Source organism: Erithacus rubecula (genome assembly GCF_903797595.1).
Source record: "Erithacus rubecula genome assembly, chromosome: 19".
NCBI lineage: Eukaryota > Metazoa > Chordata > Aves > Passeriformes > Muscicapidae > Erithacus > Erithacus rubecula.
In genome coordinates this window covers 12,799,412-12,822,776 of record NC_136671.1, presented here as the reverse complement: position 1 = coordinate 12,822,776, position 23,365 = coordinate 12,799,412, and the positions used below count along the sequence as shown (strand labels likewise).

Below are 23,365 nucleotides of genomic sequence, written 5' to 3'. Positions count from 1 at the left end.
TTTCAATTTCAAACCCACTGTTTGCAGTTAGTGTAAGGGCTTCCTACCATATGCTCTCCCATCTGTGAGAAGAATGAGGGCTTGGGGAAAAAAGGCAACAATTTCTGTGTGACTGGAAAGACTGCTTGCAATTTCTGCCTGCTTTGAGGAAATCTTGAAAAGTAAATATATGAATTATACATGCCATGGATTCTTCTGCCTCCTGCTCATCCCCCCATTGCTGATGGAGCATTTTCTGTGTGAAACAGTGGCTGAGCCCCCTGGAGAATGGGAGGAACTGGACCCACCTTGGAGCTGAGCTCAGTAATCACTTTGCAGAGTCTTGAGTTGCTTTCAGTGACTTTTAGCCCTTCAGTGCTGAGTGAGAGAGCAGGTAGAGCTTTGCTGTACAGATATTAAATTTACACACAAGTGTCCCTGTAACTCCTTTGAGACTTTAATGGAAGCTGCCTTACCCTGGTTTTTTTGTTTTTTGTTTTTTTTTTTCTGGTATTTCCAATGCAAGTGAGGCAGGAAGATGTCTATGGGCTGTTCTTAAAAACCCCCAAAGAACCAAAAAACCCACAGAAGAAGGCACAAAGATGAACTTTAATTTAAAATATCTTTATAGAAATTACTTCTAAATCTTACAAGTTTTTGTATTGCAAAGGTCTTTCCTCCTGATGTGTCTGATATCTCATAACTCTGCAATGGGTTAGCAGATCTGGATTTGGAGGTAAAAGGTTCCCTGTTCTCTAGAGTAGGTTTGACTTTGGCTTTATGTGACTACTCTTTGCTACACTAGATCTTCCATCCAAAAACACTTTGTAAAGAGCCAACAAATTATTAACCTCTAACAGCATTACAACATGGATATAACAGCAAAAGAAGTAATAATTAATGAGAATTACCTATAAGCAAATAACAGACTTCATTAGACATAATAATCATTTATCCTCCATTGAAAATCCGTTAGACTTACACTTTATAGACCAACCCTAAATACACAGTGTGATCTAAACACACAGAATTTGGTGTGAGACAAAATATTGCAGAAAAACATAGCCAGTATTTTGGGCAACAACAATCAAACAAAGTAGCCAAAAGAGATCCAAGAAGAGAACCAGAGAAATATTTTCTGTATGATTCACTAATTTAAGTAATCCCATTCTTTCTGAAACCATATTAAGCAAGACAATCAGTCAGTGTGCTCTAAGGGACTCTGCTGTTCCTTGATATCCAGAAATGCAAAACTTTAAAAACGAGAAGCTTTGCTTTTTCTTCCAATGCACTTGGTTTACTGTTCCCTCATGCCATTTATTTCACTGTTTTCAGACAGTTATGATGCATACCTCGTTCAGATGCCGGTTCCTGTCTGATTTTGAGGAGAAAAGGAGGATGTTTGGAGCCTCAGTGCAGCACTAGGGGTCACTGGCACTCCATCAGCAGCAAGGCTGGGGACGAGCAAGGCTCGGCTTTGTGGCACAGAGCCCTGGGGGTTTCAGCAGCACTGGGGCTGCCAAGCAGGTGATTGCCTCAAGGTCTAACCAGGGCACAGCACTCAGCCCCATTTGTGTTCATTCCCCGGGTCTGGGGGCTTCTCATCCCTCCCAAACCCCTGGGCTGCTCCTCTGTGTATCCCAGCCCAGCCAAACACAGTGACCTGCCCCAGGTCCCAGGAATCAGCCCGGGCCACTCAAATCCTCTCCCTGCCAGTTTCTGCAGCACTGGGCTCCTTCTTTCCAAGGGATGCTGAGCACAGAACATCAACTGCTTCTCAGAAAAAAAAAAAAAAAATCTGATCACTGAAGATCAGACCTCTGCTCCCAGTATTGTGCTACAAATTATAATCAGTGTACTTAATGACCCTTCTATTAAAAAAAAGTCAGTTGATTAAGTATAAAAGTTGCATTTTTAATCCCTTTAATAAAACTGCTGTGTTTCAGTATTTTTCATACTGAAATTGAAGGTCTAAATGATGAATTAAGGTATCTGTCTTGGTTTTCCAGAAAAGGAAGCTGGCAGCACATGCAGGCAAATGTTTCCATATCTCCAGAGTAATTTTAAATTTAAATTTTAAATTTGCCTTCCTTGCTTCCATCACATCAACTTGTTGCATCTCAGGTCAGGCAGGGCAACATCTCCTGTCCTGCTGTTCCACATCATCTGCTCCTACAAACCAGGGAGTTCCCAGCTGCCCCCCTGGGAGTGTGATCAGATTTCCAGGTTTCCAGATTTCCAGATTTCCAGGTTTCCAGCTGGACATGCTGCCTGTGAGCTCTGCCATTCCTCCACTGGATCACTCTGCCTGTGGTCACTTGGCAGCTACTGCTGCTTCTGCACCTGCTCATTTGCTCACAATATATAGATATTTCTTCTCCTGTTGACTTTTCCCTGAGGTGCACATATTGGTTTGTTTATTTATTGAGTTTTCCCTGAGCTGGCCTCTGCATCTTGTGTGATCTGGTCCTTATAAATCATTGCACTTTGTTGTGACACGAGTACAGTAACTTGCAGCCACAGCAGCTTTTCAAACCCTACTGTCAGATGAAGCAGGTTAATCTATTAGTTCATTAATTCAAATCATGAGGGTAATCATGAAGGGGCTGCCATGGACAGCACAAACACAAGTTGTCAAACAGATCTTTCAGCTTTCAGCCTGGCCAAAACCTCTCAGTGACTCCACTTTTCTCACAAAACAGAAGCATTATAAGGAAATCAAGCCATTTCATTTTTTATTTCCCTATGTGGTTTGAGGGAACAGAGGAGAATTAGTTTTAGACAAATTAACCAAGATTTAATGCTTCATACTGCTGTCACTGAAACAAAAATCTAAGTGCTGTTCAACGCCAAAAAAAGCATAAAATGCAGAAACGAGGAGGGAACTGAAGTGTGTGACTCTGTGTGGTCCTTGTGGCATCTCCCACGGAGCTGCTGTGACTCTCTGAGCATTTCTGTGGCAGCATCACAAAGAGGCACAGCTGGCCAGGGCTGGGTACACGAGCACCCCAAGGAAACCCCTTCCCCAAAGGCTGCACAGACAGACAAAAGAGCACGGGTAGGTGTGATGGGGAAATAAGAGGCAGAAACACGAGATAACAATGGAACGATTTACACTGCATTCTAAATGGCAGCACAGCACACCTGCTGCCTCATTGCTGCTAAATGTTTTCAAGACAACACCAGAAATTGTATAAAATTGCTGGGAGGTCAAGCTGATCATGCTGATACCTTTTCATCTTCTGAATCTCTGGCTGTAATTGCTCCTCTCTTTGAATGTTGTGCAGATGCAAACCCAGATAATCCATTTCAGTGCCCTCTCTGCAATCCCAAGCAAAGTAGAAAAAAATAGGAGTAAAAATCTGTCTCTGTAAAAATCAATGGCAAGGCATGCACTGGCTCAGCAGCACCAGGATTTTTCCATCAGAGTCTAATTGAAAGTGAAAAATATTTTTGGAGAAAAATGTGTAACTGCTCAGGTTAAAAGACCTGATAACACATTGGCTCTTCCAGGTCTGTGGGCACTGAGAGACAATTTTTAAATGCAGCTGGCTTTTGGAATGAATTGTTTGCTTTCAGATCACCAGGCATATTCTGTATTCCTGTGTCTTTTTATTGATCTCTATAGATTTATTTATTGAGATATCTGTATCTATCCATCTATTTATCTATCTATCTATCTATCTAGATGTGAAATTCTGGGCAGAGGAACATTTTTGCTCGTGTACCTGGCTCCAGTTTTTCCTTGTCTGAGGTTCTTTGCCTTATCAGTGGGACTTCCCCCAGAGCTGTGCTTTTAGCCTGTCAAAGAGGGGATATTACTGCTTAAAAACCCCCCAGCCTCAAACAAAAATGGGAGCTGATCAATTGATCCAAACAATTAAGTATTTTAATGCCATGAAGTTGATGTATCACACTGCAGATGAACCAAGAAGCCTCAGGGTGAGGATGGATCTTTTCTTTATCTTGGGTGTGGATTAATCAGTTTTCTTCCTTTTCCCTTAGGTTGTGTTTTTTAGGTACCCCCAGTCTCTTTCATGTTTTCCTGTTGCCAGCTCTTCCTTCACAATTAGTTGTGTTAATCACCCAGAAAAGAAGATGAGGCATTCTTGCCAAAATAACATATTGCAAATGAAACAGGAAGATGTGTTCTCATTAAGAGTTGTGTGAATTGCTGTGATTTCCATGAGCAGCTCTCAGGAAGGGTTTCCATCCCAGAAGTGCTGGCCAGGACAGAGTTTGCACAGCTGCTGTGCTGCCACCTGCACTCGTGGGCACAGGTGGGACCCCCAAATCTGCAGGGGGACATTGACCTTCAGCTGCTGCTTCAGTAAAATACCCACCAAACCAAAAGTAAGGTTATTTCTGGGCAGGGCAAGAAATGGGTGCACTTGTCATCTCTGAAGGGGCTGAAGACAACAGTCTATCAAAAAATCACTTGGCTTTGAGAGAGACTCAAGTCCCACATCTGGTCTGTGGGGATAACAGGATAGTGGAAGATGAGGAGGAGGATGTTGAAGAAATATGAAGTGTCCTACTAAAAGTAAAAGGTCTGCAGAGTGCTCTGGAGGGGAAGAGTATTGATGCATAAAATCTAATAATTAGTAAGTGACCTTTCAGAATTACTTTAAAAAACATTAAGGAAAAAGTAATAGATTAATTTTTTTTTTTTTTTTCCTCTCGCAAGAATAAATTAAAAAAATAATCTGCTCAGTGAGTAGCAGCATCCTAGATGAAGGATCCTATGTTTCATAGTTTCCATATTTAGGCTGAAAAATGAAGTAAGTGCTTGTTTCAACAACAGTATTGCAAAATATGAAGAGAAGGGAAAGCAGCAAATTTTGCCAACATAATAAGGCTGTCATTAAAACTTCTGCCCTTCTTTCACTCTAGTTACCCTGACTGACTGCAAGGCCTTCAAAGCCTATGCACAAACCATCTCCAAATGGCACAAACCATCTCCAAACGGCACAAAACAACTGCATGCAAAAGCACAGAGGCAGAAATTGTAGAAGCAAAAGGAGAAGAGAATCTTGCTTTGGTTTTCTTATTATTCTGGTATCTTTTTTTCTTGAATTACTTGGGTGACTGAAGTGCCCACACCTCCATCTGGAGGGAAAGCTCTCCCTTTGCCCTTTCCATACCTTGCAGAGGCTTTTCTTTGAAGTTAACAGGAAAGTTATCCTGCACATTCCAGCCTGCCCTGAGTGAGGCTGGACACTGATGTGCTCCTCCAGAGCCTGGCTGTGGTGTCTGGGATGGAGTGCTGGTTAATAATGAATCTGCTGGCTTGTAAACACTTGTACAACAAGCAAGGCTTGGCCACCACATCTGTCACCAACAGTGGCTGATCCTCTCTCAGGTAGGGCAGGAACATCCCTGTCTGCAGTGCAGTGCCAGCTCTAGGGATGTGCTCCATGCCAGCTCTGGGAGCCTCTCAGGAGCTGGGAATCCTTCCAAAGCTGACATGAACTTCTAAATGAATTCACACCACCACACAAAATGCAGCCTTTTCTCACTGCATGGGTAATCATGTACTTCTCAGTGTTGGCAAACAGAAAGTGTGCAAAGTTTATTTTGATAGACTATTTACAGCTTCAGTGTTGTGGATGTTGATATACAGACGAATGTTTTTATTGCTCCCAAACATGTACTCCATGAAGAAAGAAAATGACTGTAAATTCTTGTAGCTACTTCTTGTTTTGCTTTGTTTTGTTTTGGCTGTGGTAAATTGCATTTTGCTGCAATTCTATCTGCCAAGGACAATATAAATCTCACCATTAAACTTGACCAAATGTTTGGTTTAGTGTTGATACCTCTGTAATGGAAAACCTGAGGTCAGTTACTTTCCCCCAGCACTTTTGGAGACTATTTTAGACCAAAAATTTTTGGTGCTGTTTTTGCAACATGCATGAAGTATTCCATTACAGACCCCTCACATTATTCCCCTATTCTGCCTGCACCAGGCATGATCCGGCCCACGAGTGATGCAGTGGCCTGGGGATGGTGCTGGAGCAGACAGGGGATGGTGCTGGAGCAGTTCAGGGATGGTGCTGGAGCAGACAGGGGATGGTGCTGGAGCAGACAGGGGATGGTGCTGGAGCAGTTCAGGGATGGTGCTGGAGCAGACAGGGGATGGTGCTGGAGCAGACAGGGGATGGTGCTGGAGCAGTTCAGGGATGGTGCTGGAGCAGACAGGGGATGGTGCTGGAGCAGACAGGGGATGGTGCTGGAGCAGTTCAGGGATGGTGCTGGAGCAGACAGGGGATGGTGCTGGAGCAGACAGGGGATGGTGCTGGAGCAGTTCAGGGATGGTGCTGGAGCAGACAGGGAATGGTGCTGGAGCAGTTCAGGGATGGTGCTGGAGCAGACAGGGGATGGTGCTGGAGCAGTTCAGGGATGGTGCTGGAGCAGACAGGGGATGGTGCTGGAGCAGACAGGGGATGGTGCTGGAACAGACAGGGGATGGTGCTGGAGCAGTTCAGGGATGGTGCTGGAGCAGACAGGGGATGGTGCTGGAGCAGACAGGGGATGGTGCTGGAGCAGTTCAGGGATGGTGCTGGAACAGACAGGGGATGGTGCTGGAGCAGTTCAGGGATGGTGCTGGAGCAGACAGGGGATGGTGCTGGAGCAGACAGGGGATGGTGCTGGAGCAGTTCAGGGATGGTGCTGGAGCAGACAGGGGATGGTGCTGGAGCAGACAGGGGATGGTGCTGGAGCAGTTCAGGGATGGTGCTGGAGCAGAGAGGGGATGCTCTGCCTGCCCGTGCCCTGTGCCCTGCCCCGTATGCTGCCCTGCCCCGCTCTGCCCGCCGAGGATGAGCCGGGTTCCAGCCCGGGGATCGGCGCCGCTGCCGCCTCCCGCCGCAGCTGATGGACCGGGCAGCGGATGGGCAGGGGATGGACAGTGGATGGGATGGGATGGGATGGGATGGGATGGGATGGGATGGGATGGGGATGGGATGGGGATGGGGATGGGATGGGGATGGGGATGGGATGGGGATGGGGATGGGGATGGGGATGGGGATGGGGATGGGCAGGAGCTGCCCAGGAGCCGGGCAGGGGATAGGATAGGATACGATGGGATGGGATGGGATGGGATGGGGATGGGCAGGAGCTGCCCAGGGGCTGCCCAGGGGCCGGGCAGGGGATGGGATGGGCCGGTCCCGCGTCCCGCATCCCGCTCCGCCCCGCTCCGCGCCCCCTGCCCGGGATTGGGGCTCGGGGGGCCGGGCTGAGGCGGGGCTTGGCTCGGCGCTCTCGGTTTATCTGTTGGCGGAGCCGGGCGCTGCTGGCCGTGTCGCGGCTCGGCCCGGTCCGGAGCGGTTCGGGCCGGCCCGGGATGCGGCGGGGCGGGCGGGCCGGGCCGCGGGGGCGGGCGGACCGGCCCCGGCAGCCCCCAGCGCCCCGCCGGCCGCCACCTGCTCCCGGTGACCGCGCCGAGAGTCACCCGCGTCTATGAGGAAATCGAGAACTTGGAAAAAGGAAAAAAAAAAAATAGCGAAAGGGGAAAAAAAAAAAAAAGGCGCTCCACAGCCAGCCGTGCGTGTGTGGATGGTTTGGGGCTGATCAGCATCACCTGCAGGAAACTTGGGTGCCGTTCCCGGGAGCGCATCCCGGCGGAGCGCAGCGCTGCCCCAGCCCGGCACCGGGAGCCGCGGGCAGCCCAGCCGAAACCCACCCGCGTTTGCTGCCAGCACGGAGGGAGGATTTTCACGGCATCGTCTGTTTTGAAGAAAGGAGGGAGGAAGCGGGAGGGTTAACGATAAAGAACTAAGTCTTGTCTGCGAAGGAGATCCTTTTGCGCTTTCCAGATGACCTTTTCTGAAAATGTAGTCTCCAGCTGACCGGTTTTGATTTGAGTAGCGAGTGTGTGCGCCGATCCCTGAGTGCTGCACAGCCCGTGGGATGTGTGCTGCCGGGATTAGCAATATGGGGCAGCTGTTGTCGCCTCTGCTCCTCAGCCTGGCAGCAGTTCTGTCCAAAGGTAAGTCTCCATCTCTTCTGTTTCGCTGCATCTCGTGTGTCATTTTGCTCAGGCAGCCTTTGTCCCCTGTCTCTGTGATGCCTCGAGTGCTGATTGCCGCGGTTCGAATCGGAAAGACTCGCGGGGAGCCATGTGCTAGTCAGAAACAGAGGATGCGATGGGAAAGCCCGGGGGGAAGGATCTTTCCTTGGCTGACCGCGACAGGCAGTCTGGCAGTTTCCCGAGGCGTTTGTCACCTCCTTGCTGTTCTTCTGATGGGGTAGAAGATGCTGTGCTGAGCTGGAAGCTGCGCCGTGGATTACCACGGGTTTGTGGTACGGAGATCTGAAATCCCCAGAGGTACAAGCTGTCGGAGCCGCCTGCCCCACCGTTACCTTCTGTGCCCTTTTTCAGATTAAAAACCCTGTGTCCAGGCTGGCTGCCTGTGTTTGCTGCACCACAGGAGCAGGTGTTTAGTGGGGGATGTGAAAGCTTTGAGATGCTGTAGCAGTGTCTGACACCCTGAATGGGGTTTGAATGTCCTGATGTCAGACAGCTCTGATTCCTCCTTGGAGCCCTCGAGCTTGTTTACAGCTGGGGTCACAAAAGCGGCAGCAGACAGGGCACAGCTTCTTGTGTGCATTTAAACCTTCCTCACAACTTAAAAGTTTTTTGCTTATGGCCTCAGCCAAAACGTGAATACACTTTTGCAATCCTTAATTTAGATGATTCTGAGCATTCCTGTGAAATATAAATTAGGAGAAGTATGCATTTCTACTGAGCAGATACAGTGCATCAGCAGTTATATTTTGGCAGGAAAACAGTTTTCACGTGGTTTAGTCTTCAGAGGGGAATAAGAGCAAATGCATTTAATCTGTGATTTTGCAAACATACTGGTAAAGAGTCCTGCTTATAAATATCCCTATTAAAAAAGGTGTTATTCTAACACCCTTTTATGCAAAGATCAGCACTTTTCTTTTTCATTAAGTGAGTTATTTTTACTAATTAGTTTGTATCCAGAACTGAACTTAATGACAGAAGGCAGAATATATAGCTATGTATTTCTGAGGTGGTTCCCTGTATCATATTCTATTCTCCTCCTTTTTTCCTTAGAACAGGTAAAGAAAGAAAGGAACAAAATTGTAAGTCTTCTCAAATGTTCCCTAAATGCGGTGCCTACATAAGTCTTGTTCTGAAGTTGCAATTGGAAATGCATTAACAGCAGGGATTAGAAGTCAGAGTCTCTTCAGGAGATTGCTTCATTCACATTGCACACCAGTAGCTTGTGATTGCCTGGCTAGGCTGGAACGATGTATTTCATTATGAGCAATATCATCAGCACTTTGGATAGGCAAGAGTGTGAACTTCTTTCTTCCCTGGCTTTTCTGTGTGTGTTTGCTGCCCTAACACTGCATTAACTAGTGTTGGACTGAGGTTGCAGTTTATTCCAGGATTGCAATAAATGGCATTTCATTCTTACAGAACACAGCGTTTCCTTTATTGCCAACTCAGCAATTACAGCGTTCCTATGGGATTTCATATGGGATTGCAGGGGTGGTGCTGGGGATGTGGTCTGGGTGAACAGGCTGTGTTAGCAATGACATTCCATGGTTTTAGAGTCTTTTCCAGCTGAAGGATTCTGTGATTGCATGAAACCAGACACAAGATCCCACCAGCACCACTGGTGTCAGCTGTGCTATTGATATTGCACTTTCCCAAGACTCTGTGAGTGCCAGGCCTCTGCTGTTTAGTAATACAGGTATCTATCTTTAATGCAATTGTTTATTTTTGGTAACAGACTCCATCTGCACTGCTGTGCCTTACACTGGAAAGACAGAGTGCTCCAGAGATTTATAGCACGAACTTCAGAGTGTAAGAGCTTGATTCCCACCCCCCTCCACCCAGTAAGATGAACAAACAATAAATCAGGCATGATTGCTACTGCAGGGCATGTTTCTTTGATGCTTTTCTGTTGCTAATAGAAAAACTCTCTCATTTATGACACGATGACAAAGTTTTGCTAAAGAGATACAAAAGCTTTTAACATGCAACAGCAATCAGCTGTCTATTGTGTACAGGGCTGCTGCTTATTACCCAGAACCATGGCAACACACCTTGTACTGCACAGTTTCCAAATCTTTCAGGTAATAATGTTGAAGATTTGAGAATGCTGTTGTGATTTTGCTTTGCTTTTATCTTGCAAAATGCAGAGCTCCAGCCTGAGGAATGAAACTCTGTTTTCAGTGTTGGACTGAAGGTCCTAGCAGGCAACTTGTCAGGGATGGTCCAGTGCAGGGGTTTAATGCACTGTCCAGAACACCTGGAGTTCAGGCAGAGGGGATGATATCTGTAACTGTGCTGCTGGGGCAGCTCCAGCTCACAGCTTTGTCTGCTGCAGAGTTTTCTTCAGGCAGTGCTTGCCTCAGCCAGTTCTGCATTTTGCTGTTTGTTGTCAAAGGCAAGAAGAAGTTCTTGGGAAATCTTCAGTCACAAAAAGAACCAGGTCCAGCTGATGGTAATGGAAACAGACTATATACAGCAGGCACAATCATGTGGGCATTTTGTTCTCTTGTTTAAATGGAAAGTCATCAGCTCCACTGGAGAACAATAAAAACTTTAATACTTTATTTGAGCTCCTGGTTCCCTGCCTGGCTGAAGTCTAGAATGCAAACAGCATCTCCTGTAAGATGCCAAAGACTTTTGAGATTATTGTGAGACTAAAAATTGAGGGGCCTTTATCATTATGAATATCTCCAGATAAAAATGGATTTCATTGATTTCAAATTTCAAGTTTGACAGTAAAGAAACAAGTGAATATTTTAGAGACTTGTTCTGCTGAGCATTTTGTGTTCTTCTATGTCATCCTGGGCAGAATTCTTCCTGCAAGTTGCTCACTAATGATATCTCAGGCATAGAGCTGCTGGTTTGATTTTCTTCTATCAGTTTTATTGAAATGGAGGCTTGGCAAGTGTATTAGGCAGGATTTCCTTGTATCCCCTCAGGGTGTTCCCCACAGCTAGAGATGTGCAGTGCTGCAAATCTCCTGTTACAGCAAAGTGAGCATGGGGAAAGGAGGAAACCAAACCCCCAAATTTCTAGTTTTGGTTCATTCCTCTAGAAAAGTGGTAGCATGTTAGTAATGGGATATAATCCTGTATATGGGATTAAAATCAAAGATTGTTTGATTTGATTTATGAGATGTATTTTTTTCCACTCCTTGGTGGTGGTAGACAGGAGTTCAGGGTTGAATTATAGTTGATGTTGACAGATTGTGACTGTGATGATGAGGGACACATTTTTTTTCTGAAAGGAGCAGTGCTGGTGATGGGGACAGAGCCATCCCCAGAATCTGTTTCTCCAGCTGAGCAGTTGGTCAGGATGAAAAAGGATAAGTGTGGTCAGGAGGAGCTTTTCCTGTGGGCTCTGCCTACAGGCAAAAACCCCCAAATAAATTCAATCTTTCCAGCTTTAAGTTCAAGCAGTTTCATTAAACCCAAAATTGTTGTGCTTTGTCCCAGCTGCATTGAACTTGGAGTTGTTTGAGGCACTATAAAGGGAAGGGGAACAGAACTTTCACTTTTTCTCTCTTGCTGTGCTCCTTGCCACAGAGTACTTGTGGGAAAAGCCCCATTCTGATTCCTTTTCTTTCCATAAAAATAATAAATTCAGGCTAAACAAAAAAATTCCACAGCTAGACCCATGTTTTATTTGTCAGCTGCAATACTGGCTTAATGTGATTTGGTTTCTAATATTTCCCTGTAATGTTCTCATTTTTTACTTCTGTCTTTTCTTTTATTAGTTCCTTAGGACTGGCAGGCTCTGTGACACCAACCAATGTTTCAGATATTAATAAAAGCAGCTTTATTCAATAAAGATCAGTTTTATTTAATAAAGGAGAGAATCAAAAGATAATCTGATTTTTCATGCTGCATTCACATTAAATCAAGCTCCTGAGGTGGCTGTGGATGCCAAGTCTCGTGGCAGTCTGTCCTAGGGTACAAAAACATGACTGCAGACAGTGATTGCAGGCAAGCTGAGATTCATCACAAGTTTGGTTTATAAAGTGGTACATGAAATGACTTGATTCTCACCACTCTTTGTAGTATTGCCTGCTGCATCATTAATGGCTCCAAATGAAGTGGATTTTAAGTAGTTCTTAGATAACACCAATTACCAGGAGCAGTTTAAAGTAGAGTTTGGAGGATGTTAGGCTACTTCAGCCCAGGGTTGAAATGTGGGCACAGTTATCTGGAGAATGAGCATTGGCCTCTTCATGGCCCTGATTTCTTATTTTTTTGAATTGACTTAATTCTGGTGTAAGGTCTTATGGCCCCACAAAGCCAAGGGATTGAAACTCTTCATCTTCCCAAGGACATTGATTTGGGTGGTGCCAGTGCAAACTTCCATTTCCTGCTGTGCCTTGAGCTGGAGCCAGGGGAGAGTGTGACCCACAGCTCTGGGATGGGACTGGACACAGGGGAGAGTGTGACCCACAGCTCTGGGATGGGACTGGACACAGGGGAGAGTGTGACCCACAGCTCTGGGATGGGACTGGACACAGGGGAGAGTGTGACCCACAGCTCTGGGATGGGAACTGGACACAGGGGAGAGTGTGACCCACAGCTCTGGGATGGGACTGGACACAGGGGAGAGTGTGACCCACAGCTCTGGGATGGGACTGGACACAGGGGAGAGTGTGACCCACAGCTCTGGGATGGGACTGGACACAGGGGAGGGAGTGACCCACAGCTCTGGGATGGGACTGGACACAGGGGAGAGTGTGACCCACAGCTCTGGGATGGGACTGGACACAGGGGAGAGTGTGACCCACAGCTCTGGGATGGGAACTGGACACAGGGGAGAGTGTGACCCACAGCTCTGGGATGGGAACTGGACACAGGGGAAAGTGTGACCCACAGCTCTGGGATGGGACTGGACACAGGGGAGGGAGTGACCCACAGCTCTGATGGGAACTGGACACAGGGGAGGGAGTGACCCACAGCTCTGGGATGTGAACTGGACACAGGGGAGAGTGTGACCCACAGCTCTGGGGTGGGAGTCACTCCAGCTGCTGCTCCTGAGCCACTGCAGCCAGGAGAGGGATCCCAGCCCCTTCAGCAGCTTCCATTCCGAGCAGACAGTGATGTTTCTTTCCTGGAGTGGTGTTTCTCAGCCTGCAGCCCACACAGCAGTGGTGATTCACAGAACATCTGAGCAGTGTTGTGAAACCAGTGCCAGGAACCTTCTGTGTGCCAATGAGAGCAATGCCAGGGGAGGAAGGGGAAGGAGCAAGGCTGCCTCAAACCATCCCCTTTGAGTCTGCCTGCAAACAAATACTTTGTACAAAGCAGCACTGGAGCCCTGGGTGAGATGCTCTGGGTTTCTTTCAGCTTAGATGGCTCTTTTCCTTGGAAGGTTGGGAAAAGCCACTGTGTGAGACTGTGGTAGCTGAAGTGTTGCTGTGAGCTGCCCCAGTGCTTCAGCCACAGGCTCTGCTGCTGTTGCTGTGTTTGTGCTGGTTCCACCAGCCCAGAGCAGCAGAACCCTGCCAGTCCCTGCACACACAGGATGAGCTGTGTTTGTGCTGGTTCATAAGCCCAGAGCAGCAGAACCCTGCCAGTCCCTGCACACACAGGATGAGCTGTGTTTGTGCTGGTTCCATCACCCAGAGCAGCAGAACCCTGCCAGTCCCTGCACACACAGGATGAGCTGTGTTTGTGCTGGTTCCATCACCCAGAGCAGCAGAACCCTGCCAGTCCCTGCACACACAGGATGAGCTGTGTTTGTGCTGGTTCCACCATCCCAGAGCAGCAGAACCCTGCCAGTCCCTGCACACACAGGATGAGCTGTGTTTGTGCTGGTTCCACCATCCCAGAGCAGCAGAACCCTGCCAGTCCCTGCACACACAGGATGAGCTGTGTTTGTGCTGGTTCATAAGCCCAGAGCAGCAGAACCCTGCCATTCCCTGCACACACAGGATATTCTGTGTTCTCACACCCTCACTGCTGGCTGTTTTAATCAAGGTTCCCAGAAAGGTTCCTTCTGTGCTGCAGTTGTCTCTCCCTGGAAGTTGCTCAGCAAAATGCACTTTGGTTTCTTGTACAAGTGGTTGAAAGGTTGGTAGTGGACTCATCAATGTTGCCACATTTCCCCAGATTTATAAAACAGAAAGCTTCTTTCCTCCTCCTGTAGTCACTTCACCTTCTCACATGCCCATCTGGCTCTGTTTTTAAAGTTACTTTGAATTGGTTTGGTTTGTTTAGTTATTTGGGGGTTTATTTGCAAGTAAAAAGACTTTTGGCTAAAATTTTTCAGAAATTTGCAGTGGTAATGGTTTGTAAGCAAACAGACCCACGTCTGAAAATGACCATGTAGATTCTAAACTGTGGGAAGGGGAGAATACTGAATAATGTAGTTCTTACAACAACAACAGAAGAAATCAGTTAGCTGGGTATGTATAAAAATGCAGCAGGGGTAATAATAACAAGTGCTTCAAGCAGAGGTGGGAGAGGTGTCAGCACACTCTTTACCCTTGGGGTCACAGCTCTGGGATGGACTGAGGAGCAGCAGGAGCTGCTCTCCAGCTGGACCAGGATGCTCCACATCTTGTCTTTTGATGTGTTTGCTTTCAAGAGAGGCAGACTGTTGAGCAGACAGTCTGCAGATCTCTTGCTGAGGAGCAAGGCAGATGTCCAGATAATCACACAGATGAGTCTGCGTGTCCTGCATGCTAAAAAAATTCCTCCAAGTCACAGAGTGTAGTCTCATCTAATGCTGAATGGTCTCAAAACCTTGAATTCTGTGGGCCCTCAACATCACTTGCTTTTTATTTATATTTTTAAAAGTGTTGTTTTATGTCTTCAGTTTCTATTATGCAGATTCATTGTGCAAGAGGAGGAACCCAAAGCTGGCAGAGGTAACTTGTCAGTGGTGTCTCTGAATATTGCTCTAATCCACAATATAGGGAAGGAAACAATCCCAATTAATCTTCAATCCACTCACTCCCCAAAGATTCTGGATTAGCACATAATTGTATCTTCCATTTTCTGCTGAGCAATGGTGACTCATTCTGCTTATCTTCATGAGAATAATGGTGATTTGCATCTGCTTGTGTTTGAAATATCTGTATTTATCCTTTAGCATTGCATCTCTGTCCCAGTGTAATCAGCCTTGCTTGGTTAATTTTGATTTGCTGGTACACGTGGGGTAGTTGTGTTTCTTGTCTGTGTGTGTCAGATTCCTGCATTTACCTTGCTGCTTTGTACATTGTCAGGTTTTCCTGCTCTCAAGGAGAGCTTGGTGTTGTTTTGTGGATTGTGTTTTGAGCTACTGTTGAAAGAACTACTCAGCTCTGCAAAACTTTGCAGTGTGATAAATCTGTAAATGCACCATGCACCTGCAGTTCAATCCTGTCATGCTTACCTTGTTCTCATACACAAACAGAGGATCTGCTTTGCTCAGGGTCACAGGTAGCTCAGGAGATGGAGGAGGATCTCTGTGTGGCCCAAGGACAGGGTTTGGCAGGACCAGGATGGATTTTGGCAGCAGAGGAGAAGGGTGAGCACAGCTGGGAGCTCATGGCACAGCTGGTGCAGAGTGCAGGAATCACTGCACACTCATTCTGCCTGTGCTTGTTTAGGGTCAGTTCAACCCAGTCAGGGCCTTTGACAGGATCAGCACCCACCTGAGAACTCTGAACACATTGTCCTTCCTTCTCCAGAGCAGAGGGAAGGGAGCACAAAGTCAGCACAGCTGCTGTGTTATCACTCCTGCTGTGGGACCCATAAAACCTGCCACATCCTGGCACTGCCATGGCAATGCCATTCCACATGGCTCTGAACAGTTCCTTTGTTCCCACTGCCAGAATGAAATGCCAGCTGCCAGTCAGGGTGTGGAACATGGGGTTCCAAATCCCAATGGACAATTCTCCAAATCTGGTTTGAGTTGTGCTGTCCCTCTCAATGACAAGGGTGGTGACCCCTCAGTGAATCCCAGCAATCTGTTATTTTAGAGCTTCCTCTGCTGCCCTGTGCAGCTCTGCCCTGCTCATGGGGGTTCCCCCAGTTTGTGCTCCCTTGTTCCATATTTTGGGAGCCAGCCCTGGCTTTGCTGTGCTCTGCTCCCTGTGTCCCCCGCAGCACTGTCTGGTAGGAGATGATTTCTTGCATGCTGAACACTTGTGCACAGTGGGATTCTGTTCTGTGCTCCTGACTCTTTGACACCATCTGCCCAGCAAAGTGCTTTTAATGGGTTTCCACTGAGCCAGGCTGTACCACAGCCCTGGCAGCAGCCTCAGCCTTTTTAAAAATAAACAAAATCTCTTCAGACAGCCTCACACCAGCACTGGCATCTCCAGCAAATTGAGGATTTCACACTGATATTTTGTGGAGCAGAAATGTCTCTGTTTGATGGGCTCCAAGGTGGGGAAGTGACTGATAGCTTGGAATGGCCTTTTAATAGCACTGGTTTATTTTTTTAAGTGACCTTATAAAGCATTATTTTCCATCCCATTTTTTAAGTCAGGTGTTATTATCCTTTTACAAAAAAGAGTCGTTTTCCCTTGTTAGAGTTCTGTTCTTTATGAGAGCAGGGGAATGATGGTGATTTAGGAGTGAGGGTACCATTGGCTTTCTGTAACCTTTGAGAAATCACTCCAGGTCCCTGATTTCCCTTTTTTAAACTGTCTTGTCTGCTCAGAGTACAAGGTGTTCAGAGCAGGCTCTGGTTCAATTGCAGCTATGCAGCATCTGCTGTCCATTTTACCACATGAAAATAATTAATTTCTAGCATCTGTGGTAAAAATTGGAATGTGACATTCTGATTGCTGGACAACATGAACTGCTCAGAGGCCTCCAAGAGGAGAAAAAAAAGAGTGGGGTAAGGAAAAAACCAAAATATCATGAAAGCATCTGTGTGATTAAAATATTCTAAGAGATTGAGTAGATGCCATCCCCTGATGCTACCTAAGCCTTTTCCAACAGCAGCATGATAAAGGGAACTTAAAAAGCTTTTTATAAGAAGATGTCATAAAGATGTTTTTGCATTTGTTTCTGTTGTAATCTGTGATAATAAACTACTAAAGAAAACATTTTCAATGTCTGTATAAACTATGCAACAAACCCCTTATGAAAAAATAGGTTTTTTGACAGATGGTGCAGATCTTAGAAATGCTTCATTCCTTCTTTGCCCCTTCAGGTCTTTGGGGTTTATTTTAAGCTCCTTCAGTTTGGTAAGTTGTGAACACAGTGGGCAGTGGTGGCAATGAGATGGTGAAAGGAGCTGTTGGCTGTCCCTGTGTTACTGGTGGGACATGGAAATTGAAGGAGTCAAAATAATTTAATTCTTCTGACCTTCTGAGCTGCCTTGTATGAACACACAGACTCAGACACAATCCTGTTCATCAGCCTTTAGGTTCTTTTATTTGAAATTACCTGGAGTCTGACCTGGATCCAGTTTCAGGTTAGAGAAAATAGAAAGAAAACATGACAGTGAATTCCCTTGACAAAGAAGGTGGCATTTCCCAAATGTCTCCCAGGTTGGTGCTCTGAGGGGTATCTCAGTGCTCCTTTGTTGTTAATTATTCATTGTGTAAAGCTAACTAAGGGAAATACTCAAGGGCTGTGATCTTCCACAGGAGTTTGCTGCTGCTGTTACCTTTTTTCCCATTTGTCCTGTCATAACTTTGGATATTGCTGAAGATGTTCCCTGCTGTTTCAGCTGCAGCAGTTTACAATACAAATATCAGCACAACTGGCTCTTTGCTTGCCTTTTTATTTAGCCTCTTTATCTGAGCAGCAGTAGATCAGAGTAATGGGACAATAATCACTGGTGAAAAATGTGTTTGTTTGTTTTTGTTCTATTTCTATGCAGTCATGTGCTCCTTCCATCCTTTCATCTATTCCTATCAGAATTATGAGTTTGGTTTGGATCAGGCCCTGAAGAAAGAGAAATGCTCATAATGGAGAACACTAAATATAGCAGGCCTTTGTTCCTGTATTTATAGTTTGGTGCTTAGAGTGTCTGCATGTGCATTATTGGTTCCCATCAAATAATCAAGTTGCATCAATAATAAAAGAAATGATGGTTCATGGAGAGATTCTCTTCAGCTGTTCTCCTTTCAGCAGCTCCAGGAAAGAAGGATGACTTTGGCAGCACATCTGCAGTGCTTTGGCAGCAAAGGGAGGAGCAGAGAATTCAGATTTGGGTGCAGAGGGGAGCATTCCCAGGCCCTGTAGGATTGCAGCTGTTGCAGCAGGTCAATCCCAGGTAGTGACTCTCCCAACCCTCAGGTATTTATGGTATATAACTTGTCTGGAAGGTTGCTGGCAGACAGTGAAGATCCAGGGATGAAGAAAAGTCCCCCCAAATGCTGGGAGAGTCCTAGGATGTGTTTTTGGTGTGGGAGAGCTTTTCCAGTGCTCACTTCACCCTGGGAAGTGCTGAAGCCATCCCTTTTTCCGTAACAAGAACACTCCCATTGTTTTCTGGGAAGAGCATCCCTCTAATCTCACACCTGTGCTGACTCTGCCCCATCCCCTCAGCCCCTCTTGGCCTCTCCCTGACTGGCTGCAGATCAGTTTGTCAAGGAATGAACATTCTCCTCCTGTTCTGCCTACAAACTGGCACTACCCAAATCTCCCTGCAGTGGAACTGGGGCACTTCAGTTCTCTCTGTCCTTCTTTGGCATCTCTCTTGGGAAGAGCTGAGCATTGCATTCCTCCCAGTCCAGCTCTGACCTGAGCAAATGCTGCTTCCATTCCTCGTCATTTTCTTCTCCAATTTCTGAATAAATGTTTCTCTCAGACACTCAGCAAGTGAATCCCTCCATAACTCTGCACTTTCTCTTACCCCATTATTTATAGGTCAGCACTGCTACTTTCTCCTTCCAAGTCTTGTTGTCAGCAGTGGGATGAAAGAAGGAATCAAGGAGGAAAACAGACCATATATAATCTTACATTTAGGATGACATTGAACTTTAATACTGACCTATAGGAGTTATCAGAAAATAATTGAAACTCGAGGCTGGGAGCCCAGAAAATTAAGATTGAGGGCAAGCAAGAAGAAATTTATGGAAGTTGGAAGGCAAGAAGAAGAAATAAAGATTGAACTCTGTGTTGTGCTGTTTCTGTAAGAGCTGAGAGTGAAGGTGGGATTGTGATAAAGAGCCAGAGCAGCTGTGCTGGGGGCTGCTCCAGGCACACAGGGTGAGCACAGCCCCTCACAGGGCCAGCAGCTCTGCTGAGTTCCCTTGCACAGGTATTTCATCTTATTCTGTGAAAATTGTGTTCTACCAAACTGCAGAGTCGCCCTCACCTTAATTAAAGCAATTTAAATTAGGAAGACACAATCCTTTCTTTACACTTCAGTTTATGACTAAGTACCATAAATTTTCATGGAATAAACAAGTCTTAATTTTGCTTATGCTGAATGCAAGTTGCAGCAGCCAAGATAGAGTTTTGCTTAGTTTCTCAATAGTCTGATTTGAAATGGTTTGTACTTTATTTCACCTGCCTGAAAGGAAAATCAGAACAACTGATGCTCAGTTACTCCTTTGCTTTCAAGTGGTTGAAAATAACTCCTTTTGTTTCTGCAGTACAATATTCTCCCATGAAGGCAAACTTCATCATTCTCACCTCTTTCCTGCAGTACTAAACAGTCTCTCTGCACATTCCAGCCTTGGCATAATGGAAGCTCTCACACTTTCCAAATACTCTCAGTGTCTTCCCTTGACCTGCTGGCCAGGGAAGGTTTTTATTTCATTCTCAGCTCTCCAGTAGAAGTTGCCTCCTGCCCTGCACGAGGAGGATCAGCTGGGACCAGAGAAATGCTGCATTGTGCTCCAGAGGAGGGAATAATGAAACCACCCAGCACTGCTGGGAGAACTGTGCTAAGTGCTGTGAAAACACAGCTGGGAACAATGAGCCTGCAGGAGTCAAGGTCTAACTTCACAATGCCGAGAATTTTTGCAATTTGGCTGTGGAAAATGGTTCTGACAGACCTTTCCTGGAAATTAGAAAACTCTACAGGGAGAGTGCAGGTGCAGTCGTTGACCATCAGTGCTTTGCTGTGTTTTGTGTGATGGGTTTTGTTCACTTAAATCTAGGCTGTAAGCTGTAAACAGAAAAAAAAAAAAATAAAATTATGGTAATTCTTTCTTGTGCTGAGTGTGATCTGAGAAGGAGCAGGGATGGGAGAGCTGCTCAGTGGCAGGGTGGGCTGTGCAGCTCTTTGCTGTGTGGCGTTTCTGCAGCTGAGCAATGAGCCATGCAGAGACAGCTGAAAACTCATATTTCCCCCTCATTTGCAGAGGTTGGGGGTTTTTCTGTGCAGGCACCAGCTCTGGTAGTGCTGCAGTTGCCCACTGAGGTGGTTGAGCTCCTTGTTCTGATGGAAAACTAATGGACCAAAAAGAAAAGCTTTCCAGCAGAGAGGGGCTGAGAATAATCTCAGCCTGAGGCTCACCAGATCCCACTTGGAAAAGGGCTCAGTGCCTTCCTAGGCTGCAATTAGTGCTGCTTTTTGTACTATCAGACTGTGCCTCCAGTGATCAGCTCCTTTGCATTCCCATTCCCTTGCAGAAAACACCATGGGTGTAGAACCAGGTGGTGTTCAACCATAGAAAGCAGGAAAAATGGAAAAGAGCTTGACAGTGATCACTTGGTGTGTTTACAATGATATTTGTAATTGCCATTTGCAACTGCTAGGCCTCAGCAAATGAACATCCCACTGCAGCTACTAAACAGACACTTCTTCAAGAGAATGATAATAACAAGCTAAAGCTATGAAATTTAGGTAATTCTGTGTAACAAATGTGATCAGTGCCTTCTTCCTCATGAATTGCTTTTCATGGTATAGTTGGGATTTTTGATGGGGAGGGAAAGTCCCCTCTGTCATTATTAATGTGGTGGTCACTACATTTTCTAGTTTTGATGTGGCTGCAATATTCCAGCCCTAAGTGGGACCTCCTTAGGCTATGCTGAGCATTTTGATGGGTGAGCTGAAGGATTTTGGAAATGCTGTGTGTATTTAGTCCAGCCAGACCAATTCTGAGGAGCTGCAGCAGTGATGACAGGGTGGTGATGAAGATGGGGACACAGGACTGTGTCACTCATCCCGTGTGGGTTTCCTGCTGCTGTCCCACCACCAGAACCACTCAGGGGCAGCCAGATCCAGGTGGGAGCTGTAACCTGTCACAGGTGCCACTGCTGAGTGCCCAGAGTGGGTGGCAAGGTGCAGGGACTCCCACAAAGGCTCCAGAGGCACCTTTTGTGTCCATCTGGGCTCTTAAGGCATTCAGCCCTTAGGTCAGGCTGCCAGCTCACAGGAGGGTTTTATTCCATTACAGCAGAATGGTGAGAGCAGCATGAGGGCAAGAGGCTGTTTGAGTCATGGCCCAGTTCCTAATTACACCTGTGTGCTTCCTTAATGGCATTCAAATAAACGATGCTGTTGTGTGAGAGCAGGGATACTGTATTTATTTCTGAATTCATTGGGAGATGTCAGCGTGCAGCCCCGAGGATGTGAAGGAAGGGCAGAGCTTGTCAGCCTCCCTGGCTGCTCTGAATTACCCTGAACCTATTGGAAATGAAAGGTTCAGGGAGCACAGATGGAATAGATTGAAGCTTTGAGTGAATTGAAAGGGCAAGTCTGCTAGCTAATCATGATCTCAGTGGAGAGAGGGATAGCTAATAGATTGGAATTGTCAGACATTGTGAAGTCCTCCAAAGAACTGCTTAGGGCATTTCACTTTCCAGTTCTAGCTTGTGTAGCTGCCTTCTCTTTGATTAAAGCAGCTTTTGTTTACACATAAATAAAATAAAACATGGGAGCACATAATATTAGTGGATGTGTGATGTAGAAATGTTATTATTTAGTTGATTATTTCCCTGCTTTTAAGATAGCATTGCATTGATATATCTGTTTAGCCACACATTTCTTCCCTCTGCAGATGAAGGTTACATTTTCAGAAGCATCTGGTTTTAAATTTAAGAACCAAAATGCTCAGTGGATAGAACCTTGTCTGGAGTTCAGGGATCCTGGTGTGGTGTTAAGAAGTGTTAGTATTAGAAGAGAATTGGATGAAACTGATGAATTCAGAATTTCTGCTCCCTGCATATATTCAATTTCCCTGTGTTGTCTTCTATGGCAGAACTTCTTTGTCTTCAGATTCAAAGTCACTTTCAGATCAGTCACGAATATCTGAAGTTCATCATTCATTCCAAACCCATGTCCACTCTGCAGAACTCAAGATTCTTTACAACCTCAAAACCCACTTTAGATCAGCTTCCTTCCCATCTTTGTGTGTTAGAGCCAAGCCAGAATTCATGGAGAGAGCAGAGAAACCCCATAAAATCCTGGGGACCTGGCAGTCAGGAGCAAAGGCTGGATCAGAGCTCAGGAATTTCAGGGTTTGGGAGAAGCAAATGAGCATCAGCATGTCCTGGTGTCCTTGCCAAGGAGATTCACACTGATTTTGGGCTGTTGCTGAGGTTTTATTGATCACAGCACTGCACAGAGGATTGTTCTCTTGCCAGGCAGGATTTTATCATCCCCAAATGATGCCTCCATGCTTCCTGTACACACTCAACAACCCATATCTGCCTGCTGGAATTAAATTAAACTCCTCTTGTGTTGTTTCAGAGCTGGATCAGGATATTCACTCTCCACAGCTGGTGGCTCCAGAAGATGCTATGCAGGGTATCCTGTAAAACCAGGCATATTCCAATTTTGAGAAAACAATCCCTTTTCACACATCAAGAAGTTTACACACAGCTGTTTTTTTGATGTTCTTACAAGCTTCAGGCAGGTGAGCTGACTGTGTATCATTTTAGAGACACTGGCTACTGAGACTAAAGCATCAGAATAAATCAATATTTATTTATTTCTAGCTGGGTGTGGCTCTGCCTTTGCCTCCCTGCCCTGGACACACACAGGGAGGTGACATTGCTGCCCAGAGTTCAGGTCTTTAAGCCACTGACCAACTTTTCTGTTTTTACACCCCTCCAGCCTCTCCATTTATAACCTCAAACCTGCAATTAGACCTTTATTAATCACTTCACCTTTGTACTGGGTCTAGTATTGCACATTTAAAAAGGAGCATTCTCCTTATTTTGATCACCTTGAAAAGGGCAAGGCTTGTTCCTGTTGATTGTCCCCTTGGTAATTAAAAGCTGTTGCTTTCCAGTTTGAATTTTCTGTTAATTTTCTGTTAAGCAGCTCCTGTTTCACCTTGATAAGGGTAAAACCCAATCTGTTTTTCGACTAAGGACATTTTTAGTGCCCAATATTTGGGTCTGTTCAATGCACCAAAAGCAGCTCCTGTCAAAAAGAACTGCAAAAATAACTTTATAACTTTCTAGTTATTACTAGAAACTTTTCTAACTTTTTCTCTTGTGGCCAGAGGCAGCTCTGATGGAACAG

The 23,365-nt window shown here is 45.9% G+C and overlaps 1 protein-coding gene across 1 annotated transcript in view; it reads left to right on the top strand.

The window, feature by feature from the left end:
* The first annotated feature begins 7,439 nt into the window (after window positions 1-7,439).
* Window positions 7,440-23,365, top strand: part of LOC306810046 (transmembrane protein 132D-like) — a 161,757-nt gene continuing 145,831 nt past the window's right edge. The window contains exon 1 of the mRNA XM_079322106.1: window positions 7,440-7,966. Within this exon, the coding sequence (XP_079178232.1) occupies window positions 7,888-7,966 (79 nt within the window). The 5' untranslated portion in view covers window positions 7,440-7,887. The remainder of the gene's footprint in view (window positions 7,967-23,365) is intronic.